The following is a 26,885-nucleotide window of genomic DNA, read 5'->3' on the forward strand; positions in this document are numbered from 1 at the left end:
ATAAAAGTCACAAGAATGCTCCAACTGCTGATGAGAAAGGTTATTTAGCAGTTTATATTTACTAAAATAATTGCACTTCCATGTTTTGTGTACTGTAGGAGACCAGATACAGTGAATACAGGGTCCTGGGTTTAGTAACACTTTAATGCTGATAAGAGAGGAAGGAAGCAGCAGACAGAAATAACACTTAGTGTCTTGGATTGATCCAAGTACACACTATAGAGGGATATGCTTTGTTCATATTTCATGTTTGAGGTTTACAACCATTTAGTTCCATTTTAAAGCCAAAAATAACAAGATAAAAAACAGCTGATTAAATATAGCAGTTTTTGCTGAAATATTCAGGGATTTTTTCCCTCAGTACTTTTTCTGGCCCTAGATGCCCTCAGTCTGATGGGCAGCATCATTTATCCCACTTCCACTGAGTACAGATTGTCTTGAACCTGCCCCAACCAGTGACTGGACAGTAAAAGAAGCAACTTGGTGAAGTTCTCATCTGTCTGTTACTCAGCTCTATCCTTCTATCAGAAAGTTCCTTATTAGCACATGAAATGATTGACTCCTTGTGCTGCTGTTTTCTCTCACACTTCAGTGTTGCAGTGCAGGTACTACAAGGGGCTGATGCCAGATCAAAGTTGGGTACTTACACTACATTTAATGACATATAAAAGACACAAATCAATGCAGCTCTGTAATTATTAATATCTGTCTTGAGTTCAGCTTTAAATAAATAGAGAAATAAAAGTAACCTAAAACAGTTGTACTCTAAAATGTCAAGACTAAACAATGAAGCCCACAAGGAGATACAAGTAGTCTTTTTTCTGAACCAATCAGTCCTGGTGCTTACAAAAAGTAAGCCGATAGGAAGAGAATGCTGAATGAGAGACAGATGAGCTCATCACTGAGCTGCTTCTCCTTTCACCATCCAGTCACAGTCTGGGGTGGGTCCAGGATGATCTGGGCTCACAGAAAGTGGGTTAAGTGATAAGGACATATAATGGAAGAAAAAAAGTACTGTGGAGGAATACTCTGAACTGCAGATGAATAGTGCACCAAATGCTGTGTTTTTTTAAATATTTTAACTGGCTTATTATTTTTTTTTGGCTAGATTTCTGATTTAGAGCTCATTCAGATGGCTGCACAGCCTACACAGCCAAGTTTGAAAGGTACATAGGGAGGGGTGCACAGATCCAGACATAGAGCCTATGCATCAAGGTCTGCATACCCCTTGCACGCCTGTAAAACACAAGCTGTGCAGGTGAGTCTCTACATCCAATGTATTCCCAATCACTGTCTCTGGACCGCATGCATGCAACTTGGTGGAAGTAAATAAAAGCTCTGGTTGTTGTGCGGGGCTGTGAATGAGCCCTTGAAGGTTCATTTACACCACACCAGGGGCGGACTGACCATTTGGAAACTCGGGCAGTGCCCGAGGGCCCGGGGTCAGTAGGGTCCCCATGAAATGCCCCTGGTACCTTTTTCATAGGCTTTTTTGACTTTGGGCAAGGACAAAGGGGCCCCATGATCCCCTATTGCCCGGGGGCCCCATGAATTGTCAGTCCACCCCTGCACCACACTCTCTATGTTCACTGTGCACTTGCATAATTATCCAGTGCATTTGTGGTGCGTTCTTTGGAATGATTTTTTCATTTATTTCAATGTATTTTCTTTACTAAGTTGCATTTACACTCATATGCGAGCATTCATGTGCATATTTTGTGCACTTGCATGCGTTCATGTTCTTTTTCGGTGTGTTTTCATGTGTTTATTTGCATTTGCAGTGATGAAACGTGTAGCCTGCTATGCTTTTTTTAAGGCACACATGAAAGCACTGAAATGATATAAACAAGGCTCTTTGGAACACATTCATTTTTCTTGCATATGCATTTGTACTGTTTTTGCTTAGTTTAAAAATGCACCTCACTGCATCTGGTGTACTGTAAATGAGGTTATAAAGCATCGGGAAACAAAGGCAACTGAAAAGAGTAAGTAGATGTTATATGGATTCATTGCTAGCCCCCAGCAGAAATGTATACTAGGCATAAATGGGGGTCAGTCAACAGTGATGGCTTTGAAGAACTAGGTGAGATAACTAGGTGAGGACAATATAAAGTGCTACTTTCAGTTATGTTTTCCCTTAAAGAATATGGGATGACATTTTTTGACATGACAAGAGCACCCACACGACTCCAAATTTTATCTGGAAAAGACTGGACTTACGGGACCTCCTGCAAAATACTGATTAAATCTGTCAAATAAAGGCCATTATGTTAAAAAAAAATGACTTTGAAGAAAACATTATTTTTTCCCCGTTTTTCAATTGTTATAGAAATGCAGCATGCTGTCAGGTTTTCTCACATTCGTGGAAAATTTTACAGATTTGTTTGGACACATGAAAATCTTGTGCTATATACAGATTAGAAAATGTACTGTTTGAATAATATATTAGAATCACGGAAGCATAATTTAAAAGAAAATCTACTATTTAAAATAAGGGTCTGCTTGGTTTTTTGAAGCACAGATGGATACGATATGATTCCTTTTTTCAGCTTGCAAGTCCTTCTTCTATTACTCATAGGCCTCTTTGTGGATTTCCTGTATCAGTGAGCACAGAGCAAAAATGCCCTCTGTTCTTAGTTATTACAATGGTCCTGTGCAAAATAAGTCTCATTCCAAAAGCAAGGTTTGCATGCAAATGACCAAAGATAAGGTCCTAGACTTTCAAATATGTGCTTAAATAAGTAATGATAGCCTAGCGATTAGGGAGGAGCAACTCAGATAGATGAACTAGCGAGTCCAAACTTGAGATCTGTTCACTGACCTGATTTGAATATTTCATAAAAGCAATAACTGAGCTGCTAAAGGGGTCTGTTGAACCAGTTACTAGTCCATTTCTATAGACACCTGGCCCTTGTTGAGCTCACTTTCATGATGAAATGACACACCCATAAGGTGTTTTACCATATCATTAATATAATACACAACTTGGGTGGGTAGGGGAAGAGCAACAGAAAGTGAACTTGTAAGTAGTTCAAATGATAGCACAAATAAGCCATCCATGGCTAAAATGTGAATGCTGCAGAAAAGCCACATTTACTGTGAATATATGGTTGCACAAAATGTGCTCAAAAGTCTGTATATCCTTGGAGAATGTATACAGTGCAAACTGTTTTCAAAGAAAATATGAGTGAGCAGGAAAAACACATTTCTTTTATTTCTTATGGGATTCATATCTAAGTGTAGGTCATGACAGAATAGCACAATCCTAAAACAAAACATGGCAACAAGTAAACAAATGAAATGACCCCTATTCAAAAGTCTGCATACCCTTAAGTTCTTAATACTGTGTACTGCCCCCTTTAGCATCAATGACAGCATGCAGTCTTTTGTAATAGTTGTTTATGAGGCCCCAAAGTCATGCAGGTGGTATAGCTGCCCATTCATCTTGGCAAAATGTCTCCAAGCCATGCAGAGTCCTTGGTCGTCTTGCATGAACCGCATTTTTGAGATCTCCCCAAGAGTGGCTCAATGATATTAAGGACAGGGAACTGTGATGGTCACAGTAGAGCCTGCACCTTTTTCTGCTGTAACCACTGGAGGGTCAACTTGGCCTTGTGCTTAGGATCATTGTTGTGCTGGAAAGTCCTAGGTCGTCCCATGTGCAGCTTTCATGCAAAAGGATGCAAATTGTCTCTTAGTATTTTCTGATACATGCTGCATTCATCTTGCTATCAATTTTCACAAGATGCCCTGTGCCTTTAGAGCTCACACACCCCTAGAACATTAGTGAGCCACCACCATGCCACCATCATGCTGATAATCTTGTTGCTTTAGGTCTTGATGACGACTCTCCAAACATAGCACTAATGGTGATCATAAAGCTTTATTTTGGTCTCATCACTCTAGATTAAAGTATACCAGAAGCTGTAAGACGTGTCAAGGTGTTCTTGGGCATATTGTAACTGGCTTTTTATGTGGTATTGCCACAGTAAAGGCTTCCTTCTGGCAACTCAACCATGCAGCTAATTTTCATTCAAGTATTGTACTATGCTCCTTAAAACAACCACAGAGTTATCCAGAGCAGCCTGCATTTCTCTTGAGGTTACCTGTGGGTTTTTCTTTGTATCCTGAACAATTCTTCTAGCAGTTGTGCCTGCAATCTTTCTTGGTCTACCTGACCTTGGTCTACCTGACCTTGCCTTCATATCAAGAAATCCCTGAATTTTCCACTTCTTATAGTGATTGAACAGTACTGACTGGCATAGTCAAGGCCTTGGATATCTTTTTATATCATTTCCCATGTTTTAAAGTTCCATTACCTTGTTATGCAGGTCTTTTGACAGTTGTTTTCTACTCTTCATGGCTCAGTATCTAGCCTGCTCAGTGCATTCACATGAGAGCTAACAAACTCATTAACTATTTATACACAGACACTATTTGCAATTTAAAAAGCCACAGATGTGGGAAATAAATGTTTAATTGCTATTTTAACCTGTGAGTGTTACCTTGGGGTTAATTTACTGAAGGCAAATATTTTGTGCAGTTATTATAGATCTGAGGGGAAGCTCTAAAATGAAGGGAAGCTCTGTTGGTTTCTATCATCCAATCATATGCAAGCAAAAATGCAGTTTTTTTTATTTTCCTTGCATGTGATTGGGTACTCTTTGCAAAGATAATCTTTACCTCATTTACTAAGCTCTGGAGCAAGTGCACAGTATATTTGCCATTAGTGAATCAACCCCCATGTGTGTCTGTACTAAGGCCAAACATTCCAGAGTATGTAAACTTTTGGGCCATTTGGGTGATTTCTGTTATCATTATGACTTAAAAAGGAGCCAAACTACTATGTGATAATAAATGGCTTCATATGATCACTATCCTTAAATAAAAGACCGTTTTGGCATGATGGGTCAAATTTTCAATATCAATGCCAAAACTTCTTGATTTCTACCAGGGTATGCAAACTTTTGGGCACAACTGCATACCACAGTCTCCCAATAAAAGACCGGCCCTTTGACTCAACAGTCACATAGTAATATATTCACAGGAAACTCCTCAGAAGATACTTCAGGTGAGCACCTATCCTCTCTTGTCTTAGGTCTCTGCCAGTTAGTCCTCATGCACATGGGACGTTTTTACAGTGGCTGTTTTTGGCTTTTGACGTTTTTTTCTACAGCCAGTAAACTCCCCAGCATGTTATCCTATGTGTCCATAGACTGTAATCAACGTTTTTTGGCTGGGACGTTTTCTGGCTAGAAAAAACCCCAGGACTAGTGGGTTTCTAGAGGAATTTTGTAGCTATAAAAATGCTCTAATGCTGAAAAACGCAGGCAAAATGCGGTAAAACATTGTAAAATGCTGCAAACCAGCGTTTTTGGACTTTTTTTAATAAAAAAAAAAAATTGGGGGGTAAAAAAACGCTAACATAACTTTACACAGCTAACGTTATCAGCGTTATCAAAACGTCCAGCGTGCATGAGGGCTTATGTTTTAACTGCCTTGCTATATATCTGGACAAACAGGAATTCCTATATAAAAATGATTACTGTAGGTAGTTGAACAAGATGTAGTATTGCTTGCTCTTTTAAGGCACAGAAGACTTTCACAAATGCTTTAGTCAACACGTTTTGCTGATATAAGCACATGTGTTCAAGAGCATGACTACTACAAGGGCTAAACTAAGGTGAAAGAGTCCAAAATGCTTTAATTGTTCATGAAATGATCATATAAAAAATGCAACATGTTTCAGGGGCCACATACTCTCACCTTTCATCAGGGCTCAGAGATTATGACTGTGTTTAAGATGGACTCAAGATGTCAGATACATTTGTAGTTTTCTAATTGGAATGATTTCAAATGGGCAGATTATGCCAGTGTTAACAGTTGCAGTAAGCGACGACCGGTTCAGTGTGCTGTACAATGATATAACTATTAATGAGTAGTAAAATCTTACAGTAACAAAGAGATGTATTGCCAGTGTACCCTTAACTTAAAGTGTTACTAAACCCAGGACCCTGCATTCACTTTATCTGGTCTCCCACAGTACATGGAAATGCCATAAGTTTAGTAAATATACCCCTGACCTCTGTCTGAACAGTGCTGATTGGCCCTGTGCTGATCACATGCATTCTCCCAAGAAAAAAAAAAAAAACCTCTAGCAATACACACCAAACTGAGCATATGCAGAGTGACTCCACACGATATGTCTTATAAGGAGATAAGAGGGGGCGAGGGCAATTGAAGAAAGGGAGGATCAGGGAAGACAGGATAAAACAGTGTTTTTACAAAATGCAGAGGATTAACCCTTTAGGTTCCACAGTAAAGTCAGTCTGCATACACAGACTGATTTTACTGTTTTGGGTTTAGGAACACTTTAAGATACCTGTACAATTAAAAAAAAATAAATAGTCTGCACACAGAGATCTTCCCCATTCAAACTTGTATTAGTAATCACAATTCAGACACAGCTTACATTAGTAACCACAATGGAGATACAATTTCCATCCAAAGGTCAAGAGAACTTTTGGGCATTTCAAAAATAAAGAGAATATTCAAAAACTATTGTGAAAAAGAGTCAAGGTTCCCAAGACTGCTGGCTATTATTTGTACATGCCCTGCTAAAGTATTTACCTTGTGTCTTCTTATAAACATTGAACAAGAGCTACGTGGGTGGATCGCTCTTCATTGATTGTATAGACTGTTAGCTTCTCAAACCATCCTACTGAACCAAGCTGCTCGAAATAGTAGCCAGATCTGTTATTGATTAAATCATTCACCACTGGAATGCACCCCAATCATATGGTCTGCTTGATCTCATGATGGCGCAATGGAGAATAGGCCTCATGATGGCTCAATGAAAACACTAAATCTCCCATGAATAAAAGAACTCCGTTACAAAGAAATATTCCAGCTTGACACAAAATCTGTGAACATGTCAACCCTGACACAGCATTAGGCCTCTTGCACATGGGACTTTTTTACTGATCCGAACATAAGTGCATTGTTGTCTATGGAGCTGTGTAAAGATCAGTAATACAATGATGAGTACAGAGCCAGAAAATAAATTTAGTACATTTTAAGTTTAAGTGCTGGAATTGACACGCCTATATGTTTATACACATGTATATGTGCATATACAGTACACACATATATTGCAACACTGCCAATTATATGAGGATAAAGAAGAATTTAATGCATGTATACGCATGTGCACATTTACATGCCTATATGTCTGTATATGCAAGGCCTTTATGGAACATTTCATTCAGGATCTTACTGTCAGCAACATCCTGAGTAAAGTCATCAGTAAAGTATTACATCCACGTGCAAGAGGCCTTAAAGTCTCAAAAAAACGCTTGCATCTGAATTATTGCTTGTTTTTGGCATTAGCGATGTTCAATTAAATTAGTACACTGCTCAAAAAAATAAAAGGAACACTTTTTAATCAAAGTCTAGCATCGAGTCAGTTAAACTCTTGGGATATTGATCTGGTCAGTTAAGTAGCAGAGGGGGTTGTTAATCAGTTTTAGCTGCTTTGGTGTTAATGAAATTAATAACAGGTGCACTAGATGGGCAACAATGAGACGACCCCCAAAACAGGAATGGTTTTACAGGTGGAGGCCACTGACATTTTTTTTCTCCCTATTCATCTTTTCTGACTGTTTTTCGCTGGTTTTGCATTTGGCTAGGGTTAGTGTCACTACTGGTAGCATTAGTCGATACCTGGACCCTACAAAGGTTGCACAGGCAGTCCAACTCCTCCAGGATGGCGCATCAATACGTGCCATTGCCTGAAGGTTTGCTGTGTCTTCCAGCACAGTCTCAAGAGCATGGAGGAGATTCCATGAGACAGGAAGTTACTCTAGGAGAGCTGGACAGGGCTGTAGAAGGTCCTTAACCCATCAGCAGGACTGCTCCGTGGTGCAAGGAGGAACAGGATGAGCACTGCCAGAGCCCCACAAAATTACCTCCAGCAGGCCACCGGTGTGAATGTCTCTGACCAAACAATCAGAAACAGATTTCATGAGGGTGGCCTGAGGGCCCAACGTCCTCTAGTGGGCCCTTTGCTCACTGCCCGGGAACCATAGAGCTCGATTGGAATTTGCCATTGAACACCAGAATGGCAGGTCCGCCACTGGCACACTGTGATTTTCACAGATGAGAGAAGGTTCACCCTGAGCAGATGTGACAGACGTGAAAGGGTCTGGAGAAGCCATGGAGAATGTTATGCTGCCTGTAACATCATTCAGCATGACCTTTGGTGGTGGGTCACTAATGGTCTGGGGAGGCATATCTATGGAGGGACGCACAGACCTCTACAGGCTAGACAATGGTACCTTGACAGCCATTAGGTATTGGGAGGAAATCCTTGGACCCATTGTCAGACCCTCCGCTGGTGCAGTGGGTCCTGGGTTCCTCCTGGTGCACAACAATGCCTGGCCTCATGGGGCGAGAATATGCACACAGTTCCTGGAGGATGAAGGAATTGATACCATTGAGTGGCCCCCACGCTCACCTGACCTAAATCCAATAAAACACCTCTGGGATATCATGTTTCGTGCATCCGACGCCTCCAGCTTGCACCTCAGACTGTCCAGGAGCTCAATGATGCCCTGGTCCAGATCTGGGAGGAAATACCCTAGGACACCATACGTTGTCTCGTTAAGAGTATGCCCCGACATTGTCAGGCATGCATACAAGCCCGTAGGGGCCATACAAACTACTGAGGATCATTTTGAGTTGCTGCAATGAAATTTCAGCAAAATGGACTAGCTTGCTGCATAATTTTTTCACTTTGATTTTTGGGGTGTCTTTGAATTCAGTCCTCTGTATTTTCATTTCCATCAAACAATAGGGCATCCTTACGTTCCTAACACATTACCCAGTCCATATCAGTATATATATCCAGCATGATATTTTTCCCTATTGAGATCTGATGTGTGTTTAAAGTGTTCCTTTCATTTTTTTGAGCAGTGTATACAGGGTGCAGCTACGTTCTCTTTCAATACCCAGCCATGTGAAATGGAAATAAAAATAACATGATTTTGCTTGCACGTGATTGGATGATTGCAATGAACATAGCCTCACCTTATTCACTAAGTTAAGTGAACATTCACTTTAAAAAGTGAAAGGTCTCTATTCCTTCAATAGATTAACCACATAGAGTTGAGCAGTCCTGATGTTACTATAACTACTAGTGATCATAGTAAGTATGGGTTTGATGTAATAGACTAAACAATGCATGTTGCAACAATCAAGATCTCACAAATTAACCCCTTCCTGAAAGCACTTCTGGGACCTTTAACAGGTTTCAGATGCAGGGAGGTGGATACAGGCTTTTCGGTCATGTGACCGCCATGATTGGCTGTCACAGCGGTCACATGATCAGGAAGCTCCTGAGCGCAAGTAGAGATCAGGAGCTTTCTATTACCTGCTGATAACTGTGGCGAGAGTGCACATTGCATGAACGCTGAGCACAGCATTGTTTAAATTTTGGTATGCATATATGCGGCTTCTTAGTGTTAAGGCCCACCTGCTGAGAGGCCACATATATGCGTATGGCCAACGGTAAGAGGTTAAAAAAGAAGTGCAGGTTTTGAAAAAAATATTCATGCATACTCACTTACATTAGTATCATTCCAATGATGCATTTGTCTCCCTCCACCTCTAAGACCAAGAACTGAGTGATCAAAGACCACTGATCGCTAAGTTCTCGGTCTTCAATGAGAAGTGAGCCAGTGACTGTCAGTCACTGGCTCTCTGCTCCTCCCCTCCACCACCCACAGGAGTGCCGGTCTGTGGAGGGGGCGGGAGCGACTGGTTCAGGCTCTCAGTGACCGAGATATCATTCTTTACAGCAGGCAATTCTATGACTTGTAAAGAGCTGCTGGATTACTTTTACAGTCAGCGGACAGGGGCCCCCCTCTCACCACCGCCAACACCTATACCGAGCTCTCCAATGCAATCGGGGAGACTGGTAAGAATGCAATTGGCAGCATCTTGTTCCTGAGAAACATTGGGAGGAATGGATGTCATTTCTCCTATTGTGTGATGCCAGAAACCAGAAAGGGTTTTAACCACTTCCAGACCGGACACTTTTACCCCCTTCCTGACCAGGGCAATTTTCAGCTTTTAGCGCTATCACACTTTGAATGACAATTGCGCGGTCATGCAACACTGTACCCAAATGAATTTTTTACCATTTTTTTGAGATAGATAAAGCTTTATTTTGGTGGTATTTATTCACCACTGGGATTTGTATTTTTTTTTGCTATGTAAATGAAATGTCCAAAAAATTTGAAAAAAAGTGTTTTTTTTTATAAAATTTTGCAAATAAATAATATTTCATCATAAATCTTAGCCAAAATTTATTCCGTTATCTTTTTAGTAAAAAAAAAAAATCCAAATTAGTTTATAAGCAAAAATTATAATTTTTAAACATTTTTTTTTACATTTTTATTTTATTTTTTTATATTATTATTTTTTTTTTTTTTTACATACTGTCACCCTAGCAGTACAGTGTCACCATAGTGACACTGTACTACTTGTGAGGGGTGATGAAGATTTTTTTTTTTTTTTTACACTGATTGCTTTTACACCCATATAGGATGTAAAAGCAATCATTTCTATTTCTTTCTGTGTGCATTCTTGCACTCATTGAGAAGAACTGAGTGAGCTGTGATTGGTCACAGCTTGTCACATGGTACAAGGCTTTTGTGAATAGCCTTGTACCATTTGACCTCTGTGATCATTCACAGATTTCACACATAGTAAGCAATGATGTCAGAAGTGACATCTTGCTTACTACTTTGCATGTGATCACTGACTGGCCAATCAGTGATCACATGATCGGGACCTCGTACAGAGGTCCCGTCCGACGATCGGTGTTTCACTGTGTCCGGAGGACACAGCGGGCACCGGATCGCGGTGCTGCGCGCTCCCAGGGAGCACACACAAGCAGGGTGCGGGGAGGCCGTTTATAGACGGCCACCCGACCCTGCAGTGCCACCGTCCGGCCGTTTATATACAACGGCCGGTCGGGAAGTGGTTAATCACTTTCAGTTTTATGTAAACAAGCCATTACCGACATGAACAAACATCAGAGCACACTGACCTTGGAGAGCTATGGGATCTAATAGACATCACATCTTTCCAAAAAAAGTACCAGATGTTTACATTCCTTGTGATGCGTGCGTGTCCCGCATTCATATGGAAACAGTGATCGCACCACACATGTGAGGTATCACCGTGAACGTCAGAGCGAGAGCAGTAATTCTGGTGTCAGACTACCTGTGTACCTCTAAATTGGTAACCTGTAAAGACTTTTAAAGTGTCCCCTATGGAGTTTTTAGGTACGACAGTTTTGCACCATTCCATGGTCATACTCAGTTTTAAAGCATGACATGTTTGGTGTCTATTTACTCAGCATAACATTATCTTTTATATTTTACTGAACAATTGGGTATTATATTGTGCTTTTGTGCTGTAAAAGTCATGCAACACCTACCATTTTATTCTCTAGGGCCTCTGCTTAAAAATATTTATGTTTTGGTGTTCTAAGTAGTTCTCTAGCATTATGTTTTTTTCATGTAGGGAGGAATGTCAAAATGAACTCAGACTGGAAGTAGTTAATATTTATGCTTGACACAATATACTATCTCTGTAAAGAATGGATGCTGCAAGGTGTGCATGGAATACATTAGCTGTACATGCACATCATGCAGTAAATCCAGTTCGCCAACCAGAAGAACATTTTGTGTTATCAAGTCCAGCTGCAAAAGTATATACACTGAACTACATGTTCCTACCTCTTGCTGTTTTCAAAAAATCTTATTTCCTACATACTGAGCAAAGGAGGTTGGATGAATGCATTCCTTTATATTTACAGTATATGTTTGAAATGTATTTTACTTTTCACTTTGCCACAGCAGTCATATTGCAGATAAACTAATGTCAATCATATAAAAAGCATATTTGAACAATAATTTGAAATAGTTGACATTGTACTGGCATTTGCTGTGAAGCAGACTAGTGTACCGACCGCAGATAGCTGAATGATGGCTGCACTGAGGCCGGCCTGTTCTGGGAGGGTGTCATATGACGTCCTCCTAGATCGCGCTCTCCTGCGCGCCCCCGGAGGCGGTCACCCGGCGATTTCCATGATCGCTGTGTCCTAAGGACAGCTGATCACATGATGTGGTAAAAGGCCAATTACAGCAGCCTTTTACCACGTGATCAGCCATGTCCAATGACACTCTGATCACAGGGAAATGCAATTGCCGGTTCTCAGTTGCACTTTCCTCACGCTGTCACAGCGTGAGGTAAGTTTTGCAGAGGAATGGCAGTTTTCAGAGCAGGGATCGGCACCGATCATCAGGGTACTGATGATCAGTGCCCTGATGATCGGTGCCCAGCAGTGCTGCCCACCTGTGCCCAGAAGAGCCGCCCACCTGTGCCCAGCAGTTCCGCCCACCTGTGCCCAGCAGTGCCACCCACCTGTGCCCAGCAGTTCCACCCACCTGTACCCACCACTGCCACCCACCAGTAACAAGAAAAAGAGAGGAAGGCGCCTCTAAGTGCAGTATTAACAATTTATTAGTAGACAATGGAAAATTTGTACTTACAAGATAAATGGTTAAAAAGACTCATCATGTGGTAATTGGATCCAGGTGGGACATCCAGCCGTCCAGCAGCAAGTTATGCCTATAGGATCAGGAAGTAGAGTCCAGGATGTGCCTGTGCATCAAAAATGAAGCTTGGAGAGCAGAGTCAGATGTAGCAGGTGAAAGAGGCGGTAATGCATTTTGGAGCATGCTCAATAGGCTCCTGCCTATTGAGCATGCTCCAAAATTACCACACAATGAGTCTTTTTAACCGTTTAACTTGTAAGTGCAAATTTTCCATTGTCTACTAATAAATTGTTAATACTGCACTTAGAGGCGCCTTCCTCTCTTTTTCTTGTTACTGCATTAGAGCCTTGCTTCCACTCTAAGAAGAGCTGCCTCAGTGTTACTGCTTCCATCCATCCATCCCTGATATCCATCTGGCACCTTTATCTTACAGCGACAGAGGTTGGGCTCCAACAAGCGCGCCCTATATAATATACATTTTCTGCCACCCACCAGTGCCCATCAGTGCAGTCCAGCAGTGCTACCAGGTAGTGCCATTAGTCAATGCCCAGCAGTGCCGCCAGTCAGTGCCCAGCTGTGTTGCCTATCAGTGCTGACTATCAGTACCCATCATCAGTGCCGCCTATCAGTGCCACCTCATTAGTGCTGCCTATCAGTGCCGCCTATCAGTGCTGCCTCATTAACGCACATAAGTGAAGGAAAAAAATTACCTGTCTGCAAAATTTTATAATAGATAAAAAGAAACTTTTTTTTTCAAATTTTTTGCTATTTTTTTGTTTATAGCACAAAAAGTAAAATACTCAGTGGCAAGTAAATACCACCAAATGAAATCTCTATCTGTGAGGAAAAAAATGATAACAATTTCATATGGGTACAATGTTGCATGACCGCGCAATTGTCATTCAAAGTGTGAGAGCAATGAAAGCTGAAAATTGGCCTGGTAAGGAAGGGGGTATAAGTGCCTAGTAGGCAAGTGGCTAATCACTAAGTTAGCCTAAAATTCACTTTGCAAAGTGAAAATTCTCTGTTTTAGTAAATCAGCCTTTGCTTCAGTAATTGTAAATTCTGATAAACTCAGACAGACTGAAAATTATAATCACTAGTTTGATTTGTTGCTTAAGTGAAGTGCAGTTTGATTCCACCCACAAGGTTAAGCCTACTACTGCGCACTGAGAAACGCAGACCAAAAATACCACTTTCGGAAGTGTTCTTCCAATAATCTGACTGTTATTATACAGCTTTCAAGAGCCAATCATGGCAGTTCATGCAAAATTACCCGAAGGGGCAAGCATAAAAATGTTTCTTATACGATACCAGAATTAATGATTTTTGTTTAAGCAGTACAGTATTCGTCCATAAAAAGTGAGTGACATGCTCATAAATGAAATAAAATAGGTTACAATACAATACAATACATTGCATCATCATGGGACTGTGCATTCTGTCTTACGAGATTTTTCATAACTTTAGTAACCTATTCATTCAAAAACGATTATTCCTCTGATATTCTTATCGTGTGTATAAGTCTTTAGTAAAGTTGCTTAAATATTTGTTTTCCTTTTCTCTTAGATAGCAAGCATGTTTGTATAATTATTTTATCACTCTGACAAATGAAAATTAAAATTAATATTTTTGACAGTTGTTCATCTTATCACTTTGGATGTACAGCAAATATATTGATTTACTCGCATGTCATTACCATTGTCTATGGTGCCCCAACACACTACCGTTCATTGTGGTGCGCTGCATCAGAAAAAATGGCACATGTCCAGGTTTTGATCTGTAATGACAGCTCATTCACTTGAATGGACTGTCTTAACATGATGCATGTTAATGCACAAACAAACACATATTAACCCACAATCAAAACAGGCTTGGAAAGGCCCTTATGAATATCTACAAAAATATTACAGGTATAATAATCTTTCAATAATCTTTCAAAACTCAAATATACATTTAGAAGCTCATTTAAAAAAAATAAAAACTACAGTAAAGACAGAGCAATATTGTACATGGCGAAATGAGAGCTATTCTGACTAGCTACCCCCCACCGTTCCAATGTAGACATGTATGATTCTTACCATGCTGAAAGTATCGCATGCCATAACCTGGCCTCCTCCTAAGGCTTTCTCTTCTCGTCTCGTATGTATCAAAAGAGTTTTGATAGCCATTATCTTCACTGTATTTATAGGGGTTGTATGGGTCATCTCCTTGAAGTCCTTGCGTCACTTCCTGTCTAACGGTATTGACTGTTGTAGCATTCACTCTTTGTGGCTGCTGCCTGTTAAATGGACGAGCTGTACTTTGATATCTTGCTCTAATAGCATCCTCTCTGGTCCTCTGTTGTCCTGTAGCAGCACCTGCAGGGCTTCTGGGTCTCGATGCCTGGAAGCTTAACTGACCAGAAGAGTCTCTTAGCCTCTGGGGGTTATTGCGCTCTAACCCCGGAGTTTGATTGTTACCAGGATTAGAAGACTGTGGTCTTGCAGGTTCAGACACGGATGTACTGGTATGATTTCTAGCACTTAGGACTAGTATTGAACTGCTAGGTGTACGTTCAACAGATTCTCTTCTCCTGGGAGGTTGGTACTCTGAGCCTTGGCTGAGCAGGCTGTAGACCCTTCCACTGTTTTGCCATTGCACCCTATGTCTCCAAAAAGCACTGTGGCTACTCTGACTTCTGTAGCTTTGACAGCTACCTTGCAAACTGAAGTAAAAGTAAACAGCAAGCTGCAGTAAAAATACACTGCCAATTGTGCACCCCATATTCTATACTTTCAAATACAGAAAAACTAAAGTAATGAATATGTACATATAAAGCTGAAAGCTGAGGATAAAAAAAGCAAGCTTGGGATCTAAACTGAAGTGGTAGCTGCAAATTTCCTAGTAGGGAGAGAGAAGCAGGACCCTTCTCATCTTTCTAATATGTTGCTAGTGCTAGTAATAAGAAGTGGGGAGGGGGGCTGGGAGTAATGTTACTAGACCTCCCCTAAAACTAGAATTTTATAGAAAATGCAAGAGCTTGGTTACACTAGAATCCATATATCTCTACTGACATCAGTGCAACCCTGTAATGTAAATAGTGAATAAAGTTCTTCATTTCAAGGAGTGGTCTCTTGGGTGTATATGGGGGTTTTCAGAGTTTCCATAGTTTTTTTTTTCGAGCATAAAGAAAACGATTTCTGGCTGACTGCCCTTGTGTTATTTATTCATGTTATAGATCTGTCCAAACTCCTGAGCTCACACAGAAAAGCACATTGAGGCTGCTGAGTGTACAATGTGCAGAGCACATCCTAAGGTTCCTGTGCAGACAAAGGTGAGGACGCTATATTACACACTGCTCATCCTGGAGTTAATTGTCAAGAAAACACTAAATCCAGACACATCTGGCAGCTCAGGACTGCCAAGCTGCGCTGGAAGCACTTTGGATTTTTTTTTTCATTCCCTGTTTTCTTAGAAATAATGCCTCGGGATAGGGTCAAATTCATAGAAGTTTTGGTATGATGATGAAAATATTTTTAAACCTGAGTGTATTCTTTTTCATAATGATGTCTTTTTTAAGAATTGCTAGAAATGCACTTTTTTAAAGGTGATAACTATAAAAAAATTATTATGTAAAAATTGTAACTCCACCTAAACAAACATCAGTTTTGGAGTGGACACCAGCACAGTCTATGACCTCGTGGCCCATTATAATGCTCAGGGAGGCTGATACAGAGGTCTTGAAAAGCCTCATGGTCCTGGCTCTGGAACCTTTTTACTGTGCACGTTTCATTTTTGTCATTAGTTGATTTGGGAAGAAGATTATTGTGGATCCCTGCAGTGTCCATCGATTTTTTTTTATAAAATTGGGTAAGGTATGTTTTTTTGCTGATAACAGGTGTGCAATAGGGTTGATATCCCTGTAGGTGTATGAAACATGGAACACAATTTGGCATTGCTGGGAAATTGGCCAAATAAGTTGAAATTGCAGTTCAATGTTTCTAAATGTAAAATAATGCACTTAGGGAAAAAAAATCCTTTGACAGAGTACAACATTGGGGGTACAGTGTTGGTCAGCATTACAGAGGAAAAATATTTGGGGGGTACTTATTTCAGATGATTGCAAAATGAGCAAGCAGGGTGAGTAAGCAGTGGGAAAGTGAATATACAGTAATTCTAGGATGTATCACTAGAGGAGTCACCCTCAGGACCAGGAGGAAGGAGTTCTGATTCCCCTATATAGACTGTTAGTTAGATCTAACTTAGAATACTGGGGTTTATTTACTAAACCTGGAGGGTGCAAAATCAGGCTCACTTCTGCACAGAAACTAATCAGCTTCCAGGTTTTATTGCCAAAGCTCAACTGAACAAGCTGATTGGTTTCTATGCAGAAGTGAGCCTGATTATGCACTCTCCAGGTTTAGTAAATAAACCCAAATGTGTCCAGTTCTGATAGAACAAGTCCAGAGATGGGTAACAAAAATGCTGAAAGGTCTGGGGGATAAAACATATCAGGAAAGACTTCAGGAACTTAATATGTACAGTCTAGAGGAAAGAAGGGAAATAGAGACATGACTGAAACCTTTAAACACACCATGGGGGTGAATAAGGTTCAAGAGGGCATTTTCAATATGAAACCAAAATTAAGAACACGAGGACATGATTTCAAACTAGCAGGAGGAGCATTCAAAACTAATCTGAGAAAGTATTATTTTACTGAAAAGATAGTTGATGCTTGAAAGAGACTTCCAGCAGAGATATAGAGTCAGTCAACAGTAAATGTTTTCAAGCATGCTTGGGACAAGCATACATCTATACTCAGACAAAAAAAATAAACACATGCATACATTTAAAAAAATGGCAGACTTGATTTACCACTTGGTCATTTTTCTGCTGTCAATTTTCCAATGTTTCTATGTAAATTATCCACCTTGCCTTGAGGCTACATTTACTTGCTGCATCTCTGGGGTGTACACCTTGCATAGGGATGAATGGTTATGCATGTAAAGTGCATATAAAGTGAAAGCAAATTGTACCTTGAACACAGTGGGGTTGATTTACCAAAGAAGTACAGCGTATTCACCTTGCAAAGTATACATACTCTACTCCTTTATAAATCAACTCTATTGCAACATATCCTAAATTAACTGTCGTCAGGTATAAAGGTCAAGTTCTGTTCTAATGGGCACAGTTCTGGCAGTTCCTTGTAGTGCTGAAAATTGCCTGCCTCATGAACATTCTTATATAAAAGTAAGTCAGTCCATCATAGTGTGAAGGAATTGAAATAGAAAAGGCAAATGTTTGATACTTGCAGGAAGTGTCAGCGCTTTGCTCATCCTTACAGCCTTGTGTTTGGACAGAGCAGAAGGAGCCTGAAAGCTGCTACAGGTATTTAAGAACAGCTCTAGGCACTGCACTTTACACCTGACAACAAATGTTTCATGAAAGAGTTGAGTTAATGATTTTTGGGACAGCCAAGTGATGTATGTGATTTGTGTTTAGGTTTTTTTCACACTAAAAAGACTGCATAAAACCATTAAACCTAGAACGCCTATTTGTTCCAGAAAATATTAAAGTGATATTCAGGGGTGGACTGACAACTCATGGGGCCCCCGGGCAATAGGGGATCATGGGGCCCCTGTGTCCTTGCCCAAACTCAAAAAAGCCTATGAAAAAGGTACCAGGGGCATCTCATGGGGCCCCCTACTGACCCCGGGCCCTCGGGGCAGTGCCCGAGTTTCCAAATGGTCAGTCCACCCCTGGTGATATTAAACCTTCAGCTTTTAATGCACTTTCAACAGCTGATTAAATCAATTACAGAGTATGATGCTTCTTTATCTTTTAATTCCAGCCTATGTTCCAGTTTAAGCAGTGGCCGCAGCCACTAATCCAGGTTTCCTGTTTTAGTATCATTCTCTAGTGCTGTCACAAATAAAAACTACCTCTCCAATTGTGTCAATAATAATGCATAAAATCAATGCATAATCTCAAACCTTTGTATATAGCTTTGCTTAAATGTATAATAATAAACATCCAACAGTGTGAAATATGAATAAAAGTCCCAAAAGTGTGCTACCTTTTGTAAGTACTGTATAAGATCTGTGACAGACTGCCTGGCACCACAAATGAGTGCCTCCTGCCCTCCAAACCCTTCCAGCAGACCAATAGCTAATACCAGCCCTTTACCCCAAGACTCATACACAGACAAGATGTTGAGATAAAACCAAAGGAATAACTGTTTATTAAAACCCAGATACTTTATACCCCCAGGACAACATTCCGCTCTTGGGGATATTAGCATAGACAAGATAAGACGTGCAAGCAGTAAAAACATGGCAATGCAACCTTTAAACATTAATCTAATTAACAGCTAGATACCTAGACAAGTCTTGTCAGTATGGCTAGTAGTCAAAGGAATTTTGCAGCCTGCCTCCCTTGTCTATGTCAAGTTTGGCACATCTTCAACGAAAATAATATAAAAAGTTAATTATATAAAGTTGGCAGTAGCTGGGGAAAAATGGGCAAATGCAAGATAAGAAATATGCGCAAGAAGAGTTCCATATACCCGATTGGTGAAGGTGCGTTTTCATGATCTGTCCAACACAATGTTCCTGCAGATGCACCTCTGTTCTGGGGACTTCCTGGCCGCATAACTCCAGTAAATACTCCCGACCAGTCAAAGGGTTTCAGGACCCGGTTCTCCTCTATGCTCTGACCTTGAGAAGCAGACAAAATCCCCAGTTTCCTCCATGCACCATAATCAGTGGGTAGAAGTCTAGTCCATACTGCCCTCCAAAAGCCCCTGTCCTAGTTGGGTCTGTCACAAGATCCTTGATATGAATCATCAGTTGGGCTCCCACTTAGGAAGTCATTTACTAAATCCTTATTGACCTTTTATTATTAAATTTGGTCAAATAGTGCATTTTATTAGTTTTCCATGGTGTGCCTCTGAAAGGTTCCTTTAGCATCAAGCAGTCTCCTTCAAAAATTCCATTTCATTTGTGGCAAGTAAAAGAGGAAGAAGCATGCATAGTGTAAAACTGGATATTAAATAAAATTAAAATGTCTTAGTGACATCATAGAACTTCTCCCTCTTGATGTGTTTCATCTGAACAACTTCCTCGAGAAAGGAGTGTGTGTTGTTTCCATACCTACCTCAATATACTGAACAGTTTTCTGTTTCAAATGCTGCTTTATGCATTGATTTATCTCCACAGACCCAGTCTGTCCAGACAGTATGGTCACCTGCTGACTTGGCACCATCTACAGGCAACTTATCTCGCCAATAAGATACAGAAGTTGAAGCCAAAACAATTTTTTGTCAGATTTTTTTTATTTTGTATGTTTTGTTTTTCAATTAGTAAGAGACAAAAATCAAATCCAACACAATTTTACTTCAGATAAATACAATACAGAAGATCTTTTTACAGACCTTTGAAGTGTAAGAATACAGTGCCATTTCCAAGTCCCATATTTGCAAAGAGCTAACACTGACTGGAAAAAAATGGAAGAAACAGAAGGGTCTAGCTAGGACTGCACTAACTAGCACTAAAAAGGAGCTAGGAAATCACATAAACAAGCTGCAATTGTTCTAAACCACCACTAGATGTCAGCAACCTGATACAGTACAATATAACAGCAGAATAAATATCTAAAAATGAACCCTATCATGCCCACATCTGCTCAGTCTCATTTTGTTCCCTATAACTTCTAGGCAGATGCATCAGAAATGCAGTATATGGAAATCACGGCTTCTATGGAGTTAGGTTTGGGTCCTGATAAGACTGTATAACCATATAGGTTATGATGAGAAGAGACTAAAGCAGTCAAATGTCCTTAATCTAATCAGTGCTCAGCACAGTAAAGCCCTTAAAAAACAAGGTATTCAGCAGAAATAATTGGTTTAAACCCCATTGGCCAGATGTACATCCAGAATTGCTGACATATAGTTCAAATATAGCCTAATATTATAGGGCCATTACCTTACCCCTGATGGAGGTTAGGGATGTCAAGGTGACTTGATGGACTAGCGCTTCCTCCTGCACACTTTGTGGTTTGGAAGAGTTTACTATAGGAAATCCAGGAAGGGATTAGAGCACAGAATACCTGAAAAGACCAAAATGCAGACTCCAAATCTTGACTCAAAGTCAATACAGAAAAGGACTTTTAAACCAAACAAGTACACTGCTCAGACTAGAGCAGCTTCTAATCAGCACACCACCAGAACTTTCTGCAATGTGCACAGCTTCTATAAAACTCTTCTGGATACTCTTCGGCAGGCAAAGTTTCACTCCTGGTGCTTGAATCCAAATAGACATCATCCTGTTCCACTTCCCATTGATATATCTTCCAGCAGGAAGGTCCATGTCCCAGGCTTGGGCCTCTATGTAGTACAACACACCTTCCCTAGGCGGCAGGCCTGGGAGGGTAGGAACACTCAGCAACCCACCTCCTCAATAGGCCTGGGAGGCAAGAGAGCTTTTCAAGGTCACCCCAAATTAGTAATGACCTTGCCTAGCATGCACCACTGGTAAACCAGAACTGTTAATGAATGCTCAGGCTGACTACAGCCCTGTAGCAGTAAAATTGGACTAGGAATACTACTGCTTAGCCCCGACTCCCTACATATGTTTATTTTCTTATTTAGTAGTGACGTTTTGGTGATAAATAATATACTGAATATATTGGTTGAGAATCTGCCTGTATAGTGGCTGCATGTATTATTGGTGATACTGAGATATTAGTAGCTTTTGTAATGCTTTTTATATGATATCTCGCAGTTTAAAAGTTATGAGAAGAAAAATGAGAGGGAGAGTGGGAGAGTGAACAAAGCTGCGTTCTGTAGATTGAGCAATGGTAATGATGCACTTTCCACTTCTTATGCAGACCATACATGGTTCGAATTCCGAACGATTTTCGTACGAAAATTGGAACTAAGAATAATCGGCCTATTTTCACTCTGTTAGTGGGGCAATGACATCGGCCGATTTTCGTGGTTCCTCCCCATTTCGTTTATCGGGCATGCTGGAAAATTTATGAAAAACGATCAATTTTCAAAATCATTGGTGGCACCATCAGATTACAGAACAAACGAAGTTTCGATTTTCGGACGAAAAATCTTTGGGAATTCGACCCATGTATGGCCTGCATTAGGAAGTCATTCAGGGAAAATGCATCAAGTGGGAGGAGGTCTGTGACATCATCATGTTACCTGAAAGTGACATAGTACCTTGCCATGAACGCATGGTGGCTAGAGGGATGCATGCGATCGCAATCAAACAATACTGGTTAGCACCGGATTTTTGGAGTGTTTTTATTGGTATTTTATTTTCTAAAATCAATATCCGATTTTGTTTCTTCTTCTTTTATTCTCCACAAATGAGACTGAAAGTTTGAAGAAGGCTGCTGGATGCTAAAGGGAACTTTGAGAGGCATACCATGGACTAACAATATAATGCTTAGTTTTGACCTCTTGGTAGTAAATCTTAGGGATTTGGTGAGTGACCAAGCATCATTAATACATATAAGCACAGAAGACAGCACACTTTCAAGACTGTTAATTATTTTTCACATTGTTGGATGTTTATTATTTGGACATTTTTAAAGCAAGGATATTTTTTATGACAAAGATTTACAGTTCATGGAGCTTACAATTTATGCCCTATTTCTGGGATTTTTAGAGCAAACAATATTGTTATGAGCTGAATTATGATCACTACATATATATGTCTATATACAGGTGAAACTCAAAAAATTAAAATATCGTGCAAAAGTTCATTTATTTCAGTAATGCAACTTAAAAAGTGAAACTAATATGTGAGATAGACTCATTACATGCAAAGCAAGATAGTTCAAGCCGTGATTTGTCATAATTGTGATGATTATGGCTTACAGCCCCAAATCCACAATCTCAGAAAATTAGAATATTGTGGAAAGGTGAAATATTCTAGGCTCAAAGTGTCCCACTCTATTCAGTTAATTATGCCATAACACCTGCAAAGGGTTCCTGAGCCTTTAAATGGTCTCTCAGTCTGCTTCAGTAGGAATCACAATCATGGGAAAAACTACTGACCTGACAGTTGTGCAGAAAACCATCATTGACACTCTCCATAAGGAGGGAAAGCCTCAAAAGGTAATTGTAAAAGAAGTTGGATGTTCCCAAATTGCTGTATCAAAGCACATTAATAGAAAGTTATGTGGAAGGGAAAAGTGTGGGAGAAAAAGGTGTACAAGCAGCAGGGATGACTGCAGCCTGGAGAGGATTGTCTGGAAAAGGCCATTCAAAAGTGTTGAGGACTTTCACAAGGAGTGGACTGAGGCTGGAGTCAGTGCATCAAGAGCCACTACACACAGACGGATCCTGGACATGGGCTTCAAATGTCGTATTCCTCTTGTCAAGCCGCTCCTGGACAACAAACAACGTCAGAAGTGTCTTACCTGGGCTAAAGAAAAACAGACCTAGTCTGTTGCTCAGTGGTCCAAAGTCCTCTTTTCTGGTGAGAGCAACTTTTGCATCTCATTTGAAAACCAAAGACCCAGAGTATGGAGGAAGAATGGAGAGGCACACACTACAAGATGCTTGAAGTCCAGTGTGAAGTTTCCACAGTCTGTGTTGATTTGGGGAGCCATGTCATCTTGGTCCACTGTGCTTCATTAAGTCCAGGGTCAACGCAGCCGTCTACCAGGAGATTTTGGAGCACTTCATGCTTCCTTCCGCAGACGTGCTTTATGGGGATGCTGACTTCATTTTCCAGCAGGACTTGACACCTGCCCACACTGCCAAAAGCTCCAAAACCTGGTTCAATGACCGTGGGATTACTGTGCTTGATTGGCCAGCAAACTCGTCTGACCTGAACCCCATAGAGAATCTATGGGGCATTGCCAAGAGAAAGATGAGAGACATGAAACCGAACAATGCAGAAGAGGTGAAGGCTACTATTGAAGCATCCTGGTCTTCCATAACACCTCAGCAGTGCCACAGGCTGATAGCTTCCATGCCACGCCGCATTGAGGCAGTATATGCTGCAAAAGGGGCCCAAAACAAGTACTGAGTACATATGCATGCTTATACTTTCAGAGATTCGATATTGTTCTATGTACAATCCTTGTTTTATTGATTGCATGTAATATTCTAATTTTCTGAGATTGTGGTTTTGGGGTTTTCATGAGCTGTAAGCCATAATCATCACAATTATGACAAATTGTGGCTTGAACTATCTTGCTTTGCATGTAATGAGTCTATCTCATATATTAGTTTCACCTTTTAAGTTGCATTACTGAAATAAATGAACTTTTGCACGATATTCTAATTTTTCGAGTTTCACCTGTATGTGTGCGATGAATAATGTATACAGTGATAGCATTTTTATACACACAAAATTGACACAATCTTGGAGGTAGTATTTTACTACTTACATCACTAGGGAATTATAAAATGCAGTGCATATAAATAAGAGTGATTAGCTAGACTACCAGCTACCAACTAAGCTATAATGATAAACAATGCATTATTTTGTACTCTTGTATCCAGGAGCATAATAGAAAGAGGCTCAATTAACAAGAAGTACCCATAGCAAACCACTGTGGTGTAACTACTTCAACAGAATGGCACTTTACACATATCAATCCATTTTATAATCCTAAATGGGAATGCTTACTCTAAACAAGACAAGCTCTACCTATATCCACTTACTGCCAGGAATTGATGGTACACAACTTAACATAGGAATGGGCTGAAGCTTTAGTTCATTTTTTTTTTCTTTTATAAAATTATTTTATAGAACTTTTTAGCTACTGGCTCCTTCCAAGTCCCTTAGTAGCTGTATGCATGTTCTAAAGACCACACAAGGTATATCCGATTGCCTCTTGTGGGATCAGGAAGGAATTTTTTCCCTGCTGGAGAAAATTGGATTCTCTGGATCAACTGTGGGTCTGGGATTGTGTATATATACGATTGTATATACAGTATACAGTATTTTTCCACCAGACTAACAAGGTAAAATGGATGTGGTGCTGCCGGGGTATACTGTAAAGACTAGTAGGGTCCCATGGCCTAACTGAGACAATACCACCACTTTTTGGAAAGCAACATTCTCTGGCACATTAATAAAAAAACTGCATTGTGGTTTACAAATGTGTTTTCAACTTTGCTTGCTTTAGGACTCGAGTAAGCAAAGTCCCATTTATTCAATGTTGGAATGTAGAAAATTTGTAACATGATTTTACATGCAGAACACACTCAGTTGGATACAGCAGGTTCCACATGGCTCTCTGCATTTTCATAATGGAACATAACATTCAGGTGCAGTGTGGCACAATTACTGTGATGTAATGCAGAAAGTTAAGAGTTGTATTTACTGTACATTAAACATAAGGAACTACATGACACCTATTGGTCTACATACAACTTTGTCCAGAATTGTTACTAAAGGAAGACCGACATTATATAGGCACGTTGAAGACAAAGAAGCAGAGGAAGGATTAACAGTCATACTCTTCCACCTTGCTTGTGCCTGGGAAGCAGTCTCTAAAATTAGTTCTGGTCCTGGCCACAGATATGCCACTCCCCCAAAAAATCTATATATAAACCATGTTTAAAAAGAAAAAGCTCAGTATTTTACCAGTTTTTTTAATCATAGGTGCTGTGGTAGTGGCAGAAGATACTTGAAAAAAGTTGGACGTGTAATTTTCATGATCTACCTAAGCTGGCAAGTCTAGAAAAAACTCTGGACTGATATAAATTTTGGTCTTAGTCCATTAAGCTCTTTAACAAAACTGCTAAATTAAAAGCAGCTCATGCACATAACCATCAGAACTTGCTTCTATAATGAGATTTTAGTTTGACCTCCTGGCCGAACCAGTCAAAAAACGTCTAAAAATGCTAATTTGCTGTGATTTACCGTGTTTTACCACATTTTGCTGCATTTTTCAGTGTTAGATCGTTTTTACAGCTAAAAAATTCCTTTAGAAACCCACTAGTCTTGGGTTTTTTTCCAGCCAAAAAACATCCCTGCCAAAAATTGTTGCTTATAGTCTGTGTGCATAGACACATAGGATAACATGCAGGGGAGTTTACTGGCTGTAGAAAAAAATGTCAAAAACCAAAAACAGCAGCTGTAAAAGTCTCCTTTTCTAAAATGACATCTGTTTTGTTTTTACTGTGAAGAAATTATTTGAAGTATCACTGAAACATTCATACACAACTTGAAATCAATCACCTGAAGAAGGTTTTGTGATGCATTTCAGTCAGACTTGTGCTTACTGATTTGTGGCCAGAAACAAAGGCTCAGTTTCAGTTTTTATGGCTTCCTGTATCACCTGCTTGCTCATTCAACAATGAATCATTAGTGTGGTGATGATAGTTTATCATCCAGTGAGTAGCCTGGAAATAGAGAGCTGGCATGGGAAACCATGCAAGATCATGTGGACTAGATAATAATCTTCTGATGTCTATGTCTGTTAAAAATCCATTGGTCCATATTTCCCAGAGATACAATATATTCAAATATCACTCAGATGTCAAGCCTACTGAACTCAGCAGTGCTTGTTTTTGCTAACAGTGATGTCTGTGCCTATCTCTTACTAGAAGATTAAGTTTTAATGGTTAATGGTTTTAAAATATCTAATTAGGAATTGTCACATGGCTTAAAGGACAGATATTAAATGGAGATTAACAGTACCCCATGTTATTGCCTCTGGTAGAATTACATCACATTCTATAAAATGTTTCAATTATGACTTATTATTTTCTAATTTTCAATGATCATTATAAATATTATGACTATTTATTATATTCAACTACCTGTCCTTAATAACCACATTACTTATATTTTGCCATGTTTTTCTATCTCTTCAGTTAATAGTTTCTTTTTTTGGCAATATTTGGGCAGCGCAGTGGGTAAGTGGTTAGCAGTTCCACTTGGCAGCACTAGGGTTGTTGGTTTGAATCCCAACCACAGCACCACTTGTGTGCATGTTCTCCCTGTGCCTGCATGTGTTTCCTCCCACACTCTAAAGACCTGCTGGTAGGCTAACTGGCTCCTCTCTAAAGTGGCCCTAGTATGTGTATGAATGTGAGTTAGGGACCTTAGATTGGATGCACTTTGAGGATTAGGGACTGATGTACTGTACAATATATATGTAAAGCGCTGTGTAAATTGATGGTGCTATATAAGTACCTGTAATAATAATATGAAAGCATGATCTACAAAGAGCATAGGTTACCACCATGTTATGTATTAACTACATCTGCTGTATGTTAATGTACTGTATGCA

General features: G+C 40.0%; 1 protein-coding gene across 2 annotated transcripts in view; it reads right to left on the reverse strand.

Annotated features, from left to right (window-relative positions):
• Positions 1-26,885, reverse strand: part of LOX (lysyl oxidase) — a 97,698-nt gene that overhangs the window by 66,527 nt on the left and 4,286 nt on the right. The window contains exon 1 of one of the 2 annotated variants that reach the window (XM_089673741.1): positions 14,711-15,529. The exons of the other annotated variant lie outside the window; for it this stretch is intronic. Coding sequence (XP_089529867.1) covers positions 14,711-15,395 — 685 coding nt within the window. The 5' untranslated portion in view covers positions 15,396-15,529. Of the gene's footprint in view, positions 1-14,710; positions 15,530-26,885 lie in introns of those variants that run through there. 2 annotated transcript variants of the gene reach the window in all.

Source organism: Staurois parvus, unplaced genomic scaffold, assembly GCF_062004578.1.
Source record: "Staurois parvus isolate SC_StPar_1 unplaced genomic scaffold, SC_StPar_1.0 ptg000004l, whole genome shotgun sequence".
NCBI lineage: Eukaryota > Metazoa > Chordata > Amphibia > Anura > Ranidae > Staurois > Staurois parvus.